Raw genomic sequence first — 19,218 nt, forward strand, 5'->3', positions numbered from 1 at the left:
AAAGAAAAAGGTTCGTTTCTCGGCTAATTGCGTGTAACATACATTTCTATATGTAGAAAATAAGTAAATTCAAATGGAAAGCAACCCGGCCAAATAATAGCATAAATAAATAATAAATAATAAGTCAAAGAATGTCGATTTTAATGAGTAAAAACGTGTCATATAGGGCCAGCCCGTATTTATTAATAAAATACTTATTAAGAATATTTTAGTGTTAATAAAAATATGTCCAAATATTTGCAGTTCTTTTATGATCGAATATGGCAATGGCTTAATTAAACGTCCTTTTCCTCCATGATGATAAAAATCAAACCTAAAAATAAATAACAGCTTAAAATACCGGTGGAATATTTAAAGAAAAATAAAAACACAAAAAGAGAACCAAAATACCTTAATATCCTAATTAATACACGTATCGAGATCCACGTTATGTTTGTGTGAGCACGCAGTACATCATCAGTAGTATGCAAAGGATTGAAAATGCGAACCATGCCATTACAGGGATTCTGAGGGCATCTAGTGACCACAATGATTCATGACCTTGAAATGGGGTACAGCCCTTCTTAAGCTGAAATGTATACATTAGCATCCACACAGAAAAATACCCAGGATACGGCTTAACGCCCGCTTTATACTTATTGCAAAACCAAGCGATATCCATTGAATGCTCTCCTTCCGAATTACGGAAAACTATACTCAATTTCCCGAATTAGTTTATTTCCGAAAGCAGCATAGGTCTAAACTTCATAATTAGTATAAATGTCACCCAATGATTAAGTGTGATGTATTGGTAAGCCCAAATGCTAGCATCAAATTCCTGATTTCTGGACTTAGTTTTACTACATTTATACCCGTTGCTTTAAGGATGACGCACAAGTAAAAAATAGAAATAATAAAAAAGAGTAACTGATGACGATTGGCAATGAATGAATGAAGCCCCAGGACATTCAGACAAAGATGAACATTGGTAATTTCTTTATATTTTTTTATTACACATAGTCATAATACAATTCGCAGGTGCTCAGCAAGTGGCGATCAACAGCGTAGGTAATCCACCTGTTCGCTGCTTTGGAAAGTGATTTCCCAGTACAATTTAGTTAAGCTTCAATACAGTTTTCCTTCGATTCGCGTAATGATGATGTGCATATAATTTAGCTTAAAATTACTCAAATACAATATTGCATATTTTAAAGTGCTGGGGCATCGCGGTACAACTAAACGAGACATTTGCTTTCTTATTGTTTAAAAAATAAAATGGTACAAATTGCGTTGAAAATTCAGCTTGGTTGTGATGGTGGAGCAAACCTAAACTACGAGAAATTTCGGCAAACGAATTCGATGGGAAAGCGAATGTGTGATGGGAATGGAAAGCAGGTGCGGACATTTACAAAAATACATATATGGTATTCGGCCACTGTTTAGAAGTCGTACGAGTCGGTCTCATCATCGCCCTTGCGTACCTTGAAGATTAATCTGTAGATGATTCCGGCCAACAGGCCGCCGGCAATGGGACCCACCCAGTAAACCCAGTGATAGGTCCAGACGCCCTGCACTACGGCGGGACCAAAGGACCGGGCGGGATTCATGCTGGCACCGCTCAGTTTGATCTGTAAATGGTACACTTATTAACCTCCAGTCGGAGAACTCCATCACCTCGTACTCACTGCACACAAATGGCCAGCGGCGATGGCCAAACCAACAGCCAGTGGCGCTGATCCCTTGATATCCTGGCGTCCAGGATCCGAAACAGCCTTGACCACGAAAACCAAAATAAAGGTGATCAGCGCTTCGATCAGCACCGCCTGTGCACAGTTCAGGGAGGGATCAAAGGAGGATACTCCCAGGTCGCCACCAGCCACTCCATCGAGTGCCACCTTTATCACAGCCGCTCCAGCAATGGCGCCCACGCATTGGACGATGATGTAGAAGGCAGCCTTCAGAATGCTGATCTCACCAACGATCAGGAATCCAAGGGTGACCGCCGGATTAATGTGACAGCCACTGAGGTGGCCCAAGCCCTGAGAGAGAGAACAAAATAAGAGGATATTCAAGAATATATTTATTATAAGGCTCAATAAAAGAGGAAAAAAAGTATGAAGATCAAATCAAGGAGGCTAAGGCCCAGTCGAACATAATGTAGATAATGGCCTATCTCCACCTCCATCGGCGCTTGCAAATGTCGAGTTGACAACGCAACATCTTAACCATAGCTGCGCTCAAAGTTTGCCCTTTGCCATGAAGCTGATTGTGCGATTTTCCGAATTTTCCATTGCACAATATCGTTGCATATCGAACTGCCAGCGGATACAAGCAATTTGTCAGACGTGAGATGCACTCGAGTGCATTTATTGTGTTTAGCGTGTCTGCAAAGTTCAGGTGGAGCTGGCTGGGAAGTAAAAGTGATTCGGGGTTCTGTTGAGTCATTGCCCGTGAAGAGATCACATGGAATCACTTAAATGGAAATCGCATTGGATCGGATCGCCTCGCATCGCATCGCATCGTATTGGATTGGATTGGATTGGATCAAGTGTTATGAATGGAGCCCGAAATGCACTGTTCACTCTGCGCCCAAGGTCGATGTGCAGGCTTCTATGTTTGATATCTCTTTCCAGCCGTGTTTCTCTACGTTTTGGTGATACGAATTCGATTTCGATATGGATTTCGCGGTTCGCAGTTCGCATTGGACGCACGGCCAATGTCGTGCGTCGCTGTGCGTTTAATTAATAAATGCGCAAAAAAGAAAAAAACAAAAAAAAATGCCCGTGTGTTGGCTGTTCGGCCACAAAACGCTAATTACAAATGCCGCCAAGAGCAAGTTCGAGTCGCGTTTTGCGGCCCAAACGGCAATAGGCCACAAATCCGAGCAGCCACTACAACTCGAACAACTTCTTGACATTTTGGTTATGCGCATGCGTGCAGCGCAATTTCGACTTCGTCTATACTAAGACTAAGTTGCCGCCTTTGCTGCCGCCACTCAGCCTGACCTAATCGTTTGGATCTAAAGCTTTTAGCCACAATAGTTTAGGCCTATTGTTCTCGACTCAATGCCTCCACTCGTCTTAGCTGCACACACTCGAAGAGTCGTGAAATTAATCAAATTTATTGTCGAGCCCGAAACCCATAATTAAATTTAATATATGCAACGAAAGCAATCGAGATCGACAGACCGGCTGCGTGTGAAAACCGCGAATGACGGACTGACTGAACTTAGACGTGAGTCATCGATGAAATATGGCTCTAATCGAGTTAGGCCTATGTGATTACGCTACGAGTTTATTACGCATTTCGAATGGGTTAATTACACTATGTGACTTTTTAGTTCTAAGCCGATCTAATTAAAAAATGTTAAATATATTTTTAATTTTTATGAATTATGAATTGCATTATGTTTTTCTGTGTATGCAGATAACTATACCCACATGCTGTGCAGAGCGATAAGTCGTACATAGTACCTATCTCTTATCATCATGCAGCGTCAGATTTTCTGTTTCTTTCTTTATTGGATTTCTTTCTAATATACTTGGTTTCGAAGCATTTAAGTCAGTCTGTTTTTGGCACTCGGATTTAAAAGATCTCAGAATCGCAGCAATGCAAAAATCTATTATATTTTTGGTACTCCCGTTGTGTCTGAGTTCAAGTTATTCAGCAGCCTGCGAGGTGAGTGAAGTAGAGAAGTGGTTTAGAAATGCTAAATATTTACATTCACATATCTTCTTAGGGCGTTGAAAGCGATTCCCAATGTGCTGCATATTGCTACGGTGTCTTGAATCCCTGCATCGCGAGCATGGGCAATTTGCAACGAAGGGTTGAAGCCTGTGAAGCAGCTGTTGCAATAGCGAGAATAGCCCTAAATGACCGAAGACTGGACAATTTTGGCACTTCAACGAACTTGCAGCTGGAAAATCAAAATACTTCGCAACAACTGCTGACACACGGTACAGCAATGGGCAGAAAACTGGAAGAAAACGAAATTTTCCAACAACTGGGAAGCAAATACTACTACATCGAAAAGGAAGAGAAGCTAAACTGGCACGATGCTTTGGATAAATGCCACAAAATGGGTGGCCATCTGGCCAGTCTGCAAAGTCAGGAGGAATTGGATAGATTCAATAACCAACTTAATGGCCTGAATCGCTACTGGATCGACGTGACCAATCAGTTCAACGAAAGTGAATTCGTTTCTGTGACCAAAGGATCGAAGGCCAATTTTTTGAGTTGGGCCGATGGGGAACCCACAAAAGATGGAGAGTGTGTGGATATCCGAACATTCAATGGGAAAACTACCATGAACGATAACTCATGTTTTGCCAATCTCTATTTTATTTGCGAAAAATCTATTGAAATATAATACAAAAATATTTATCTCTTTGAAGTTAATATTAGTTTTTGATATCTGACATTTACCACATGGTTTATGGAGGAAATAAGTATAATGTTTATTTCAAAACGAACAAGTTGGAATAAGACTTTATTTACGAATATACATATAATCCTATATGAATTGACCACTATTTCATTATTTTGTGTCAGCACTCTCCGTGCTCTCAAGGTTTTCCATTGGCTACAAAAAGTCTGGCAAGACTCTTCCCCCGATCGAGATATATAAGTTAAGAACCCTCTTCTTGCGCTCTTCGTCAGGACTCACCAGCGCTCGGCTCTCGTGTTTTCGGGCCCCGTCAGCAGGCGACTCGGGGCCTGTCTAGTAACATGTTCGTGTAAGTTACGAACCCTCTTCTTGCGATCTTCGTCAGGACTCACCAGCGCTCGGCTCTCGTGTTTTCGGGCCCCGTCAGCAGGCGACTCGGGGCCTGTCTAGGAACATGTTTGTGTATGTGTGCATTCGGAACAAGTGCCGTTGGTCGCACTCAGGGTGAGGGGTCAACGGGGGAAGCGGATATAAAAGCAGCGGGGCGGGAGAAGAGGCCCCAGTGTCGAACGGACACATAACGGAACCGCTAGCAGATCGCGAACTGAATCTTAAAATAAAGCTAATCGTAAACTCGAACCCTCTTAACTATCTTGACTATTATTTGGAGAACCACAGCATGTTGGTTGTCATATCGAGGTGAGGTATGCGGCAGCGAGTGCCGAGAACCCTGATGCAAGTGGAACTTGCGTTAACTGGCGCCCGAGCAGGGACCGGCAATGTCCGGCCGATAAAAGTGATACGAAAAAATTGTGGAAATTTGTGCGTAAAAATAGTGGTGGTGTGCATAAGTCAGATTAAGATCTGAAATCCATAAATGAAAAAGAAGTGCTGCGTGAGCTGTGTATAAAATGATAAAATAGCAATTACCCGCTGCCGGGGGGAACTACGCCCATCCCGGGGCGCAACAAATATTGCATAATTCAATAAAAGGTGTAAAATTTCTAAAATAAAAATGTAAACCTATGTTGCGCCAAGACCTAATTTAAATTAATAAAACAACGACCCGCTACCGGAGGACGCCACGTCGCCCATGCCGAGCGCAAAAGTTGTACGATACCTATAACATAATTAAAACACGATCAACCCACTGCGGCGGTACGGCTTGTGGGAAAATTTTTTTTTTCTCTCCTTGCCAATTCGCGAGTGCAAAAGATTGTGTATAATAAACCAATAATTAACCATTGCAGCAGTTTACCTGCGGCAGTACGAGTAATATGAGCGCCCAGAGTGATAAGGTGGTGTGTGGCAGCTTGTTGGATACGTTAAGTGGTGTGGAATGCACCCAAAAAAAAACCGCCCAACAAGTTGTGTGGCGGCCGTACCTTAGTAGGCAACCAGCCAAAAGGGATACTACGGAACCACCGTGCCCAGTGCCGAAATAAATTAGAGGTCATCAATAAAAAACTGTAACAGCACGCACGCAAGGAAAAAATATTGCAAAATGGAATAGCGCACAAAAATTGTATAAACACATGCACAACACCACAATTCAAAGGAAAACAAGTATAGTACAATTTCCCCAATTTCCCGAAACGAAATGAATAAAAATTCTCTACAATACACTAATTCACCTTTTTTTACTTATCCCAATAGAATATTCATGCTGTAGGGGTACAACCTAAACGACGAAAACTAATAAAGAGCATACAAGGGTGAGTGAAATATTTCATTAAACTTTATTGCCATATTTGCTAAATTTAGAGAAATAAAGAAAAAGCAAAGAAGAACAGATATTCTTTTTTATCGGGTTAAAACCGTTGTCTCACATTTCCGTAAAGTAATAACAGTTAAAACCAGATCAGGAAAAATTTTCCACAAATCTGATCTAAGAAATTGAGACGTGGCTTTCACATTTAAAAAAGAAACGCGAAAAAGAATAACGAAAGTAATAAAAGTACGTTGTGGCAGCTAATGAAATATTCCCCCCATGCATACCCTATATAAAAAAAACATTAGTTAAAAAAAAAAAAAAAAAAAAAAAAAAAAAAAAAAAAAAGAATGAGTTAAGAAATACAAAAAGAAATACAAAAAAAACTATAAAAAAAATAATATAAAAAAATACAGATTATAAGAAATAAGAAATAAGAAATATAAAAAAATAAAAATATAAGTACACAAAATGTACCGTACCCCCACACACTACGTAGTCTTAGAACAACTTAGACGACCAGATATTTACGAATTGTCTTTTTGTAAGCGCGATTTCTGCATGCGGCGCAAATCCCGCTCACTGGACTGGCTGGGGTCGGCTTGGAAATGGGTAGCTGGATCTCCAGATGCTGCTGATTGGAACGCCGTCTTGGCCGCGCAAGCGACGGCTTCGAGGAACTGCAAAAACTGGAGGAGGCTAGCTGTATCCCTCGGCTACTGAAGTAACCAACGAGTGGTTAAGCAAGTCGACGATGGAATGCTCCTCCTGACCAACTTCAACGGAACTCTAAGAACGGCTGCAGAGAACTACGACCTGATCGGCTCCTTTATCATCCAATTCGACAATGAGACGATAATGGTCAACGGTCAAAACTATTCCAGTTACTCGGTCAGTCATCTAATGGCGATGCCGGCCGTGTTGAGCCACATAACGGCCAGCAACTTTCAACTTTCTCTGGAATACGTCCACGACGTGAGCATGAAGAATTTGGAAAAGATGTCCAACATGGCGAGTGAGCTACTAGCCTCTCTTCTCACCGAGGCGGCACTCGCAATCTGCATATTCCTAGGCTTTTATTTCCTATGGAAGAAGCTGATGTCCACCAAAGGCATGCCCGATGTCCGCGAGATTGCCGCAAACTTAGAAGCATTGGGCCAAACCGAGCTGAACAAGGCTCACTAATCTGCGGGACGCAGATCTTGAGGGGGGAGGAGTTAAGAACCCTCTTCTTGCGCTCTTCGTCAGGACTCACCAGCGCTCGGCTCTCGTGTTTTCGGGCCCCGTCAGCAGGCGACTCGGGGCCTGTCTAGGAACATGTTTGTGTATGTGTGCATTCGGAACAAGTGCCGTTGGTCGCACTCAGGGTGAGGGGTCAACGGGGGAAGCGGATATAAAAGCAGCGGGGCGGGAGAAGAGGCCCCAGTGTCGAACGGACACATAACGGAACCGCTAGCAGATCGCGAACTGAATCTTAAAATAAAGCTAATCGTAAACTCGAACCCTCTTAACTATCTTGACTATTATTTGGAGAACCACAGCATGTTGGTTGTCATATCGAGGTGAGGTATGCGGCAGCGAGTGCCGAGAACCCTGATGCAAGTGGAACTTGCGTTAACTTATATGTATATACGTAGACATACAACATAGAGATCGATTGGCTTACGCATGTGCAGTGGAAATCGAAGCTCGACATTTACGCTTAAATCATATTTTATGGCTTTTCAGCTGAAAATCGAATGCTAACTTGTTTGTTTCGTTCTGCTTTTCAGCGGCATTTTGGCGATTGTTGTTGTGTTCTGCTTGTTGGCCAATTCAATTCAAGTTCGCATCGGGCCAAAGCCAAAGTCGAAGTCGAAGTTTGTTCAACCAACTCGATTCGATTGCGATCGGCGAATTGAAAACAAAAACGTGAACGTTGCACGCACTAAGTTAACTTGTTTTTCTTTTGTTTATTTGGCTTAACTGCATAATTAGAGCCAAATAATGTGCATGTAAAGAATAAACTTCATTGAACTATACATTTAATTCAAAACTTAATTTCATTATTGATGATACCATTAAACAATTGTCGGTATTTAAACTGTTAGTATTTATTTAGTAAAATTTCATATTCATCCTACGCTTTAATATCAGCAGCAAGTAATTTTCCTATACTAAAACAATGTGTTTAATTGAAGCCCCTAATAAAAGCCAATCCCTCTAGCTGAATTTTCGATAACAATCGGTTAACATGACATGACAATTTACAACCCACATTCAAATCGGTTAATATGAATTTTTCCATGCACGTACACAATTGTTGTTTGCCATTTTCTCTAAGCTTTTTCAGGTGCATTAAATTTCATTTTCTTTGATTCACTTCTTCTTTGCCGCCTTTCGAGCGATCGCCGCATGCAAACTGCATACAAATGTGGATCTTCTAGAGATTTGCACATTTGAAGTGCCGATCTGGAGGGGTAACTCAATAGCCCAAGCAGATACCTAGCAATATCGTATTTCTTGACTTATTTCTAGCACTATTACTGGACTAGAGCCATTCCACGGCGCTCGATCGCTGGCAATTAGCACGTTTTCCAATTTGACGCCACGCGTCTTGCTCCATTGAACACCTTTGGCAGGGCCTTTGGGTTCGGCGCTGGCGATAAGGATGGCGATGACGAACGAGCATTGTCGTCACACCTGCTGGCGAAATTGGCAATGCATATGAATACCGGGGTTTTTCTTGGGCTCGAGCGGAGCCAATCGATCGCCACTGCAAGTCATGGCAATGTGGAAAGGCTGAAAAGCCTGGCGTTTGTGGCAAGCACATGACTGATCTCTTCACGTGATTCGGCAGGCGACGGGCAACTAATTTGCGACTAATAACGAATGTGTTGCAAATGTTTTCGTGTTTTCCGCGGGAAAATGGCAGAAACAAGCATACATTATGCTGCCAATATTGCTACTTGATTTCATTGTGGAAATTATCAACGCTTTCAATATGATTATTAACTTGCAACTTTTTAGTCGTAAGCATAAATTCGAGAGGGGAGCGCTTTCAGTTGGCCAAGCCATATTAGTCATACGACATGTAAGACCAGCATGTAGAAATATATCTAGCGCCCAACGTGGGGCACAAAGAAATGGATACTTCTTAATCGGTTCGATTATGTAGCAAAAGTAATCGACCTACTTATCTAGAGCTTTTTAATACAAATAGTGGTTTTCCAGAATTAAGTCTGTGTATATTTTTTAAAATTACCACTTACGATGATTAATAGTCATGCAAAAATGAAAATCAAATCGTAGAATTTCCCATTCATACTGCCCAAACTAATGAGACAGGAATCTAAAAATAGAAGTCCATAGAAGCCTTTTCGTGTTCTTGATGGATTCGGTCCGTTGAGCTTGACTTTTGTAGTGCCATAAATCGAATAAATCGAATGCAAAGCACAGATTGCTTTAAATGCTAAGGCACGACAACAGTCGTCACTCGCAACGCACAGCATAGCGTAATTAAACGCATAATAATCTAATTGCATATTTTGCGTGTTGATTAATGTTAATTGCCAGCGCAGACGCTTTTGCTGCGAGCGCGCATTTATTATCCGCACTGCGAGTGTGCGTTTGTAAATCTGTCAATTTTCTAAATTACATTCGCACGCAGTCTTGAGTTTTGAGCTTTGAGTTTTCAGTTCTGTGTTTTGAGCGGCAACCGGCAAGCTGGAGCTGCATTCGCTGGCCATTTGTTTTTTTTTTCCTCTTTTTTTTTTTATATATATGGCAGGCCCGCGATGTTGTCGCTTTTAAATGCCAATGTCTCTTGGCCAAAAACGCTGCGTTTGTGAATGAGCCGAAAGTGTAACGCGGCGGTGGCGTGTCCTTGAAAATGCTCGCCAATCGGCGCACGCACCGCCGACTTCTGGCCTGAAATCACCGACTTGGCTAGCAGATCGCAAATCTCGAATCTGCAGCTCGATGCGTTCTCTTTGTACGAATGATCTGTTTTGGTCTCGTCTAGGGTGGACCCAAGTTTCACAAGAAAAACTTATGAAAATATTATTAGGATTTTGAATTTGTTTTTGAAAATGGGATAAACATATCGAATTTAAAACTAAACATGGCCATTTTAAGGCAACTTCTAGTAAGCCTGGCCTAAAAATTAATCATACGCCCTGTTGAGCTGCGATCTTTGGTCCATCCTAGCTGCAATTTATGTGCGTTTAGTTACCTGGGCGATGGTGGCCACCGTCAAGCCAAAGGTGAATGCGATTTGTGGTACACTTCCGCTCGTCGTGCTGCCAACGCCGACGAAGATCAAGAAAAATGTGCCCACCAGTTCGCCGAGCAGCATGCGCCAGATTTTCTTGTTCTCGGTTATGTCGGCAACGCCAACGAATTTCGACATTTCTGCAAATGGAAAATACAGACCAAACAGATTAGTAATCGAACAACGAATCACAGAAGTCAGAGATCGCAAAAACAGTTGATTGATACTTGCGCAGCGCATGCCAAATCATTATTAATTATTACTTTTTGTCAGCTTATTGTCGGTTTAATGCAATTCTTGGTCAATAAAGTCGCAACGGAAAATTCAAAAACAAATAAACGCAACCACCACTGGGGAAAAATGAGCAAACTAATTAGAATCTAATTAATGTCATATCTTTTTTTTCGAATTTGCAACGAACTGAAATATAGGTTTTTGTATATTCATTTGAAATTTAATTGTACTTTGCACAAGGCAACTGCAAATATAAATTATTTGACGTTTTTATGTGACGTTGTAGGCAATATAAACAAGCTGGTAAATATGCACGTTTTGCGCAATTACGTCAAATAAGTTCTAGTGCAATTTCACACCTCATTTTGTTGAAATGCCTAAGCTGGCTTTTTATATAAACAAAGCGAAGTGCATTGAAAAATGCCTAAGTAGCATAATTCACGCTTCACATTGTTTACCCTTTGTTCAAACTATTTACGCCTTGCACCGTCTGTTCAAACAATTTGCATCGATTGATTAATTAATTTGTTTAATAGCACTTTGGTGTTTGCTTCCGGACAAAAGCCTTTCATTTGTCATTATTGCCCGTGCCAGGCGTCGTTGGGTGCTAATGAGTGGGTGTTAATTAATTGTCCTAGCAAATATTTGCGAAAGTAGCCCTCACTGCAATTGCACTGCCAATAAAACTTATTATAAGCATGATGCATGTCTTTTTATTTGAGAGAAATTTAAAAAAAAGTGCAGCTTATCAACGGAGCCAAAAAAAATGGCTACTAACCCAGTTACTTAAGCCGCATTTAAATAGACATTTATTTATGGCCTGCCACTCGACCAAAACATCACATTAAGTGATGAACACACAACGCCTCTTTTTCAGCTGATAAGTAAGGCGATGTTATCGCCAGGTTCGCACACTTCACTTAATACGGCAATTATCTGGCGTCCCATGACTCTGAATACCAGCGATATTGGCAGTGGCAAGGAAAACAGATGGGTTTTGCCACTGGCATCAGTTCAAAAACGATTGAAAACTGCACTAAGCGATCTTAAAATTCAATTGGAGTACATTGGGTGAAAATATCAAATGGTCAGCCAGATGCAGTATAACGTGATCTGAATGAGCGGAGATCCCCGAGGAATTCCAGCGACCAAAAACCCATGAAAAACACATAAATAACTTCAGCTGACACAGTAACTAGTTATATTTTTAATGGAATTTAACTTTGGCGTCACTTTTTATCGAAATAGAAATAGAAACTGATACTGAGCGATAAAAGCGAGGACTAACTGCCTTTAAAAGTGACGGTAAATTTAAGAAATCACTTATCACTACTACGATCTAAATATTTTAAGCCCAGGAAGTGGCCATTAGAGAATATTAGAAGCAATAACCATTTTATCAAGTGAAATACGATAGTCGCGACACAGTGGTGGGTGCTGGTACACCCACACAAGTTCGTAAATAAGATTGGCAAATGAAACCAGATCGACCTGTTGACAAGAATCGCAATTGGCCAAAACTCAATTAGCATAAGAGTGCAAAATTTATGGTCTATTTGCATCGAATGTTTGTTTAACTCAGGCGGTGTTCTCTCTATGTTAATTTGCCGAGACAAAACCAATGTAAATTGAATTTAATTAAAGATAACGAAATGTCAAACATAATTACACGATCATTGTGGGACCAACAAACACAAATTATTGCCGAACTGAGCGTCTCCGTTTGACAATCAATCAATGCGGCGAGCAGGGGAAATTAATAACTTCATCTGCCAGATATTAATCAATGGCAATTGAATTGAAGATTGAGATTCAAGTTCAATGTAACCCCGCGGCATCATTAATAAGCAATTTGTGTGGCTTTCATAAAGGCTTTGGGACGTGAAATGCACTTGGCTCGATCGCTGTTAGCCAGTTTAGTTGACACTCAGATTGGCAGTAAGTTTGGGACAAATTCTACAATAGGAATATCGTTGGGGCTGACTAACGCCTGCAATCAGTTCTATAATTGATAGGCTTTATATCTTGGGGCTGCTTTCAGGAAGCCAACTACTAGCTCAACAGGTCTCCATAAAGATAAAGTAGTTGCTGCTACCTGAAAATAAAACCTTATCTCTGACGTTTACCCAACTTAATCTAAATGGCCCGCATGCGATTTACTTTGGGCCTTAACAACCTTCGTAGGCCTTCTTGTCAAATCCTTGGGAGATTTCGGCTAATGCTCAACAACACACATCTTGATTTTGCCATTGAAATGGGTCTGAAGAAAATAACTTGGGCCGGCCACAATAACACATTAAAAATTGTATTAACAAAAAGAAAAAATCATAATAATAACAACAATTACACACAATAGTCATCAATTGGAAGGTGAGGGCGTGACGACGTCGAGGCTTTCGGCTGGATTTTGTGTGTGTTTAAGCAAAAAACCAACTAGACATAAAAACAATCCGTCAGCAAGGCCAGCCGAGATACATTTGCGAAATGAAGATTTATCTCTGTTAATTTCGCCTTTAATTTGTCGAATACAATTTGATATTGTTCATAATGAATGGTAATTAATTTAATTAGCGGGAAAAGTTTTGCTCGCTATCGTCCGTTGAATTCTAAGTAAATGCCTACTTGATTAGCGCGAAAAGGTGTGTTCTAAATGAGCTCGAGATCTTGGGACCACTTTATCAAATTTTTCCAGCCCATCAATCAGAACGCGACATTGTCATTGGCATTGCCATCGACATGAAATTAATTAGTTGGGCGAACACATCAAAAGTAAACTTGCTTCGCTATCGCAAATGGAAACATAAACAAGCGCCAAGTACGCTTGTACATTAAACATTAAATTTCTATAGAATCGCAAAATTCCCGGCGTATGCGCAATATTTAACCGCTCCTAAATCGTTCTGTCATCTTTGGGCCATCAAGAAGTTGGCCGGGAATCGCCTGACCCACATACCAAAATGTACAAGTGTTTTTAAATACCATCTGTGTATGTATGTATCTTTACCACACATTCGTTTTGATTGCTACGTCCCGTTTGAGATTTTTTTTGCAAAGCCAGGCGGAAATTTGAAATTCAAAGCAGGTAAAGCGTGGCTTCGTGTCGAGCTTTGTATCACTTTGTTTTCTCTCTCTTCGGCTTCCGTATTTGAAAACAACAATCATCAAAATTAAAAAGTTGATAAAGAAAATACGGTGAAAATGTATTATTCGTGCTGAAAGTGATTGAAATTGCTTGTCGACTGATTTTCAAGTGCCTTATACTCTCTATTCAAGAATAGAAATGCCAAGGAATATTTCTTAAAAATATTTGTACGTTAGGGTTCTTAAAATTTAAACCATTAGGCCATGCTTCTTGAAAGTCTCACATACTATACATATTATATGTTTTTAAAACCTGTAAATGCTTATTGTATCCTTGTTAAACGTTGAAATAAAACGTAAGCCAAGCCTTTATTCCTTTAAGCCTTTATTCGCCAAGCCGATCTTACAATAAGGGCATAGAGAATTCGTTACGCCGCTGAAACACTAAAAATTCCATTATAATGTCAAGGTCGCTGCGCTCTTCCCAACCCCATGTGGTAAAGAATCGTTCTTATCTGGCAGGCCTGATAAATCACGATCTATAGTGGCAACATTTCCTAACACTGAGAAATTTCACTTTCGCATTTTCAGAACCTTCCTCACGATTTAAGTGGCCCTCGTAGTATTCAACTATTTCGCAATGGGCGAGATATCATCTTCAATTCGCTGCCAAGTACTTTCTGCCAAGTACTTTCAGTCCAACGATTTACGGCTATTGCCTCAACTGACTGAATTGCTGAACGATAAGATACTAGGTGAGTCAGGTGAGCTGGCTGCTTCCAGATAGCCAGACGGTTTTGAATCCCCAACTACGGTTTGAGGTGGCTAGGCTGCATATAATTACGGTGTTATTAGTGGCACCGGGGCACTGGGAATCGTTGCGACTCCAGACCCAAATATAGTAATCTACATTGTGTCCGAATCGGAATCTATGCCAAGTTGGCCGGGACAGTCAAGTGCATGTCTGGCCCCCGGGAAAAGCGGCGTTGCATTTCCCATAAGCTCGATGTTGCCGCGGATGTCCGCTCGACATGGTCTTCCACCTGCTTGTTTCCAATGTGCTCACATCCTGAGCAGACACTGAGAGATATAGGGTGTAGATTCCAGAAGGGAAAGTGTATACCGTATTTTTTGTGGTATCTAGTAAATGGTAAAACTATCACATAAGATTTTTGGATAACAACATTCGTTTTTAACGATAGGATTACCCTTTTTAATATGGACAGCTATCAGCCAGCATTTGCGAGTACATTTTTCTCTCAGTGTGCCTCTCGTGTCCAACCTTGGCTGAAGCGAAAATCAAAGTGTGGGCTAGTGGTGGAGCCCACGTGCCCATGAATGGAGGCCAAGTCAAAGGCTTGGCTCTTCGGAAGCCGCTCCCAAGTCCTGGCCCCGAATCACTTGGCTGGTTATGCTGATTGGCGAACTGGGGTTGGGTTAGCCATGACTTATCTGCGTATTATTAGAACATGAGCAATGTCATCGCCTGTCGCCTTTTCTCACCTCGTTTTCCGTACCACCAAACTCATTAATTTCATCCTGGCACGCAATTTTGGCATAAGTTTCCTAATTTATGACCATTTCTGCTCATATGTTTCCCAATCATTCAAAATGGAATGGGATCTGAATGGCAAAAGGGATTCGCCCGAACTAGCTTAATGGCTTATGATAGTTTTTGAGGCGTTTTAAGTGCTAATTTTCTTGACTGACGTCACTTGGGACACGTGTGCAATTATAATCGACAAGAAAGTTAAATAAATTAGTGAAGTTTGAAAAGACAGCTTTTATGACTTTGACTTTAAGACTTTGTTTGGAACGCATTAAGCGCAGAGAACTGAACAAAGGACTAAAGGGAGTGTCTTAAGTAATGTTTATTGGGTTGTGTGAAATTACACGCGTAATTCCTTAACCACAAATGCAAATTATGTTATTGTCGTTCATCTGAAGTTAAGTGCACAAGGCATTCATTTCGCAACTGTAAGTGCAAAACAAAAGGTTCTGGCATATTGTTTGCAATCCATTTTTCGTCTACAACAATTAATCAATTTAATCGGATTATTAATTTCGGCTTTGCGCAACTCTTGGGCACTTTTGTTCGGCAAGGTGATGATTTTATTAATAACAGTCGCGGGAAAGATCGAAACCTGTTCGCTGGCTATTAAAATCGTTATAAATTAATTAGTCAGATGGGCAGGGGACTATTCAGTTTTCGTTTGCTCGTTTGCTGTGCGGGAGGAGTACGTTCAAACTCACTTATAATCTTTATGGGCTTTTGCTCCAAACGAATTTATGTCGCTTAACTCGTTTACAATGCACCATAAATCAAAGGCAATTTATTGGGGTTTGTGGTTTATGACTAACTTTGGAAGTTTGTCAATTAATGGCGATAATTTGAGACGACACGATAGGGAAAATTGGGAGACTGAAAGGCTGTTTTTCAGGCACATAATGGATGGCATTTTAAAAGGCAACAAAGTTGTATTTCTTTCGGATTGTTTTTTTAAATTTGCAAAATATGCAATTTGTACACCAAAGCGGACTAAATTTTCGGTATGGCACACAGTCACTTCTACATCAAATCAATAGATATATGAACATTCCAATTATTTTCCGTAAACTTAATTGAACGTTACGTGAATCAAAAACTTTCCATGGGAACCGAACATCTTCGCTTCTGTGCATCTCAATGGCAGCTTATTATCTTAATTATAAGCTATCCGATTAACAAACAAGTTGATCTTCCATTGAGAACGGAGCTCGGTTGGATGGAATTAAGTAAATGGGGATGTGCACTAACTGTGTTAAATGTCTAAATGTTCTCCAGTCATACCAAAAACCATTTCCTGGCCTTAAGTTTGCTACTGTTTTGAATGCCAATTTCACCGTGATGTCATGTCAACTCCGCGCACGATTATTACTGTAATTTTGTTATATCTGCGAATCCGTCGCCACAAAAACAGCAGCTACTAACGTCAGGTGGAAGTCTGTCTACACATATATATATATATATATATATGTATAAAGTGATGTTGGTCCAAGATGACAACGCATTGAATTATGAGGCGGAGAAGACATTAAGCGAAAGAGGGATATCAAATTAGCCACACGTTTGTACTATAATTTGCAGAATTTCAGCGCCAAAGGGCTGCGAATTTCTCACGCACCTCACTCGACTATTTTTAAACGCTTACTGGTCTCAAAATTCCACCCGAGCATTAAGCAGCCACGTTAAGTGAACATATTTAATATCTAAATCAAATATTGAGCCCTGTGTTTAAACACTTGATCAAATAGATGCTCAGGCGTTGACATTAATTAGCTGGAACCGAGAATTCTTGGCTTGGCAAATGAGTATTCAGTGCCGGGTAAATATTATGGTCATTATCACAACGATATCGGCGGAACAGGCGGCGAAAATGACGCCAGAGGTTGGCTTTAATTCTGCGAAGCAACCAGAGGAATGCAATTAGGTTTTTAATTAATTTGACTGTTCAGATCGCACAAATAAAAGTTCCTACTTATTTGGCTCTTAGGGTGTTTTCCTCCAGTTCATTCACTTGACTGACTTGACTCGGTTCGGTGTGGTTTTATTGCTTTCGTTGGGGAGCCATCAACATCATCATCGCATAAATTGCCTCGGCCGGAGTTTCCGCTGTTGTTTACCTAGCTAAGTTTTCTCCTATCTATCTTTTTTTTTTCTTTCCAGGCTTTTCTGTCATGCAAACTTTCAGTTACAGAAATCATCATCAATCGCCACGGAAGCTAAATCAAAGCAACAAAAAACTACGTCTAACTATAAAAAAAAAAATAACTCGGGGCTAATTTGCTGTCTTTGTCATGCTGTGTCAGAGAAATTATTGAAAACCAATCATCTCGTTATCGTTATCGACAGGCGGGCTACTCTTTGATTCGCCCAACCACCCAAAACAAAGAAAGAAAAAAAAGAAAAAGATGATTTATCAAAACATCTTTCGATGGCTTATTAAAGTTGATTAATTGTGAAGGAATGATTAATTTAAGGCAAATTTTGGGTTACTATTTGTTTGCTTTGAAAGTGAAATCCAAAGAGGGGCCTATTTTGCAATAAACAAACTGGGTGCTTTATTAAATCAAAAGTAGATTTGTTAAAACTGTATTCATTACAAATTTTATGGTTTACTTTTGATCGTTTTATTTTAATGTAAAAAAACATAAGGATTGATACACTGGCAATAGCAAATTGCAAACGATTTCGATCAATAGTTTTGGAAATTATACACTCTCATTGGTTTGTGATATTATTCAAGCAAAAGTTGAAAGCCCCAAAAGAGTGGGATTAACTTTCGCACAAAACCATAACAATTTGCCGCACTCTCGCCCCCAAATTTTGCTCGCAATTAACCTTCGCACACACGCACACGCATATTTCGCATTCTCCAGCCTCCAATCGCCAATCACTCACCTGTTTTCTCGACCATTTTGCTGTCTTCTGTCTTCGGTCTTCTGGCTACGATCTACTGTCTTCTGGGGGCTGCCACTTGAGATTTTTGGCAAGCGTGGGGGGTTTCGAAGCGAACTTGTGCTTTGCTTTCGTTTTCAAAGCGTGCTTTTTGCCTTATTGCTTTTTGCTGCGGGTAAAAGTGAGTTAGCGCGCACTCGAATCGAACTGAATTGTGCCAATAGTTTTTTGTGGCCGAAATATAATTGTTAAGGTTAAGAGTCTTGAGGTTGCACAATTGTCTGCCACTTGACCACACGGAGTCGAATATGGGGCGGAAAGCGGTGTTGTTATCAATTTAATTTCACCCGATTGACTTATTTTCTTCACTGGGCTACAATATTTTCAGATTTCCTTTTCGAAATTGGAAAGCGCAACGTGCAATAACTCGATTTTATTATTAGTTTATTATTATCGCCAATTAAACTAACCGCTCCGAACTCGATTTCCTTTTCGGATTTTCGAAACTGCCGCTTTTCTTTCTCGCAGTTTGTACTGTAGTGCTGTAGTGCTTAAAGCTGTGCTACCACGTTCGCTGCTCGAGCGCAAATAAGCGTTGCCAACGCTGCGACTGTAACTGATATACTCTCTGCCGCGGTCGTCGTCGCGGTCGGCGTCGCAGTCGCGTCGCCGTCACTGCCCCATTCAGATTTTTTAGTTTTGGGGCTTGGCCACCGCGGAGCTCCGCATGTATCCACTTGGACGCCTCAAAGGATCTAAGCTCGGAATACACCTACCCCGGATGACTTAATCGAATGGGGGCGCGAAAACATTTGTAATGACTCTTGTGGCTTTTGATGGCTCTGTTTTGGCCAAAGTGAGTTGCTTGCCAAATACTACAATAAATCCCTACTTTGCCCTTCGAAAGTAGCTCTCAGTTAGTTCTGAGTGAAATTAGTCAGTATAACTTGTGGCGTAATTGTTTTTTAAAACAAAACGTATGAGTATGAGTAATACCCCATTCGAGTCTACCCCATAACACGAAACATTTTCCAGTCATGGTCTTATCAGCTGCTAACCGTTACTGATGATATATGGACTCTCCCCCAAAGTTATTCTATAACCAATTGGCATAACATCGGTTTAAATCAACTGTT

General features: G+C 40.7%; 2 protein-coding genes across 9 annotated transcripts, besides 1 other annotated feature; one reads left to right on the forward strand and one right to left on the reverse strand.

Moving 5' to 3' along the window:
* Nucleotides 1-235: 235 nt before the first annotated feature.
* Drip lies at nucleotides 236-18,678 on the reverse strand. Of its 7 annotated transcripts, NM_001273964.1 has the most exons (6): nucleotides 18,086-18,678; nucleotides 10,291-10,469; nucleotides 1,665-2,018; nucleotides 1,461-1,607; nucleotides 391-568; nucleotides 236-313 (listed from the first exon to the last, which is right to left on the reverse strand). In NM_001273964.1, exons 1-5 carry the CDS (start codon nucleotides 18,099-18,101, stop codon nucleotides 428-430), a joined length of 837 nt encoding a protein of 278 aa, NP_001260893.1. In that variant the 5' UTR covers nucleotides 18,102-18,678; the 3' UTR covers nucleotides 236-313; nucleotides 391-427. The 7 variants fall into 7 exon arrangements, with proteins under 7 accessions (NP_001260893.1, NP_001286316.1, NP_523697.1 ...); NM_001299387.1 differs by lacking the exon at nucleotides 391-568; NM_078973.3 differs by lacking the exons at nucleotides 236-313; nucleotides 391-568 and having other exon boundaries at nucleotides 989-1,607; nucleotides 18,086-18,251; nucleotides 18,553-18,678.
* CG7763 (uncharacterized protein) lies at nucleotides 3,543-4,495 on the forward strand. 2 transcript variants are annotated; one of them, NM_001370047.1, is made up of 2 exons: nucleotides 3,543-3,657; nucleotides 3,719-4,495. In NM_001370047.1, exons 1-2 carry the CDS (start codon nucleotides 3,589-3,591, stop codon nucleotides 4,346-4,348), a joined length of 699 nt encoding a protein of 232 aa, NP_001356907.1. In that variant the 5' UTR covers nucleotides 3,543-3,588; the 3' UTR covers nucleotides 4,349-4,495. The 2 variants fall into 2 exon arrangements, with proteins under 2 accessions (NP_001356907.1, NP_001356891.1); NM_001370046.1 differs by having other exon boundaries at nucleotides 3,719-4,370.
* Nucleotides 4,604-7,697: a mobile genetic element.
* Nucleotides 18,679-19,218: the final 540 nt, after the last annotated feature.

The sequence above is a fragment of the Drosophila melanogaster genome, chromosome 2R (assembly GCF_000001215.4).
Source record: "Drosophila melanogaster chromosome 2R".
Classification (NCBI taxonomy): domain Eukaryota; kingdom Metazoa; phylum Arthropoda; class Insecta; order Diptera; family Drosophilidae; genus Drosophila; species Drosophila melanogaster.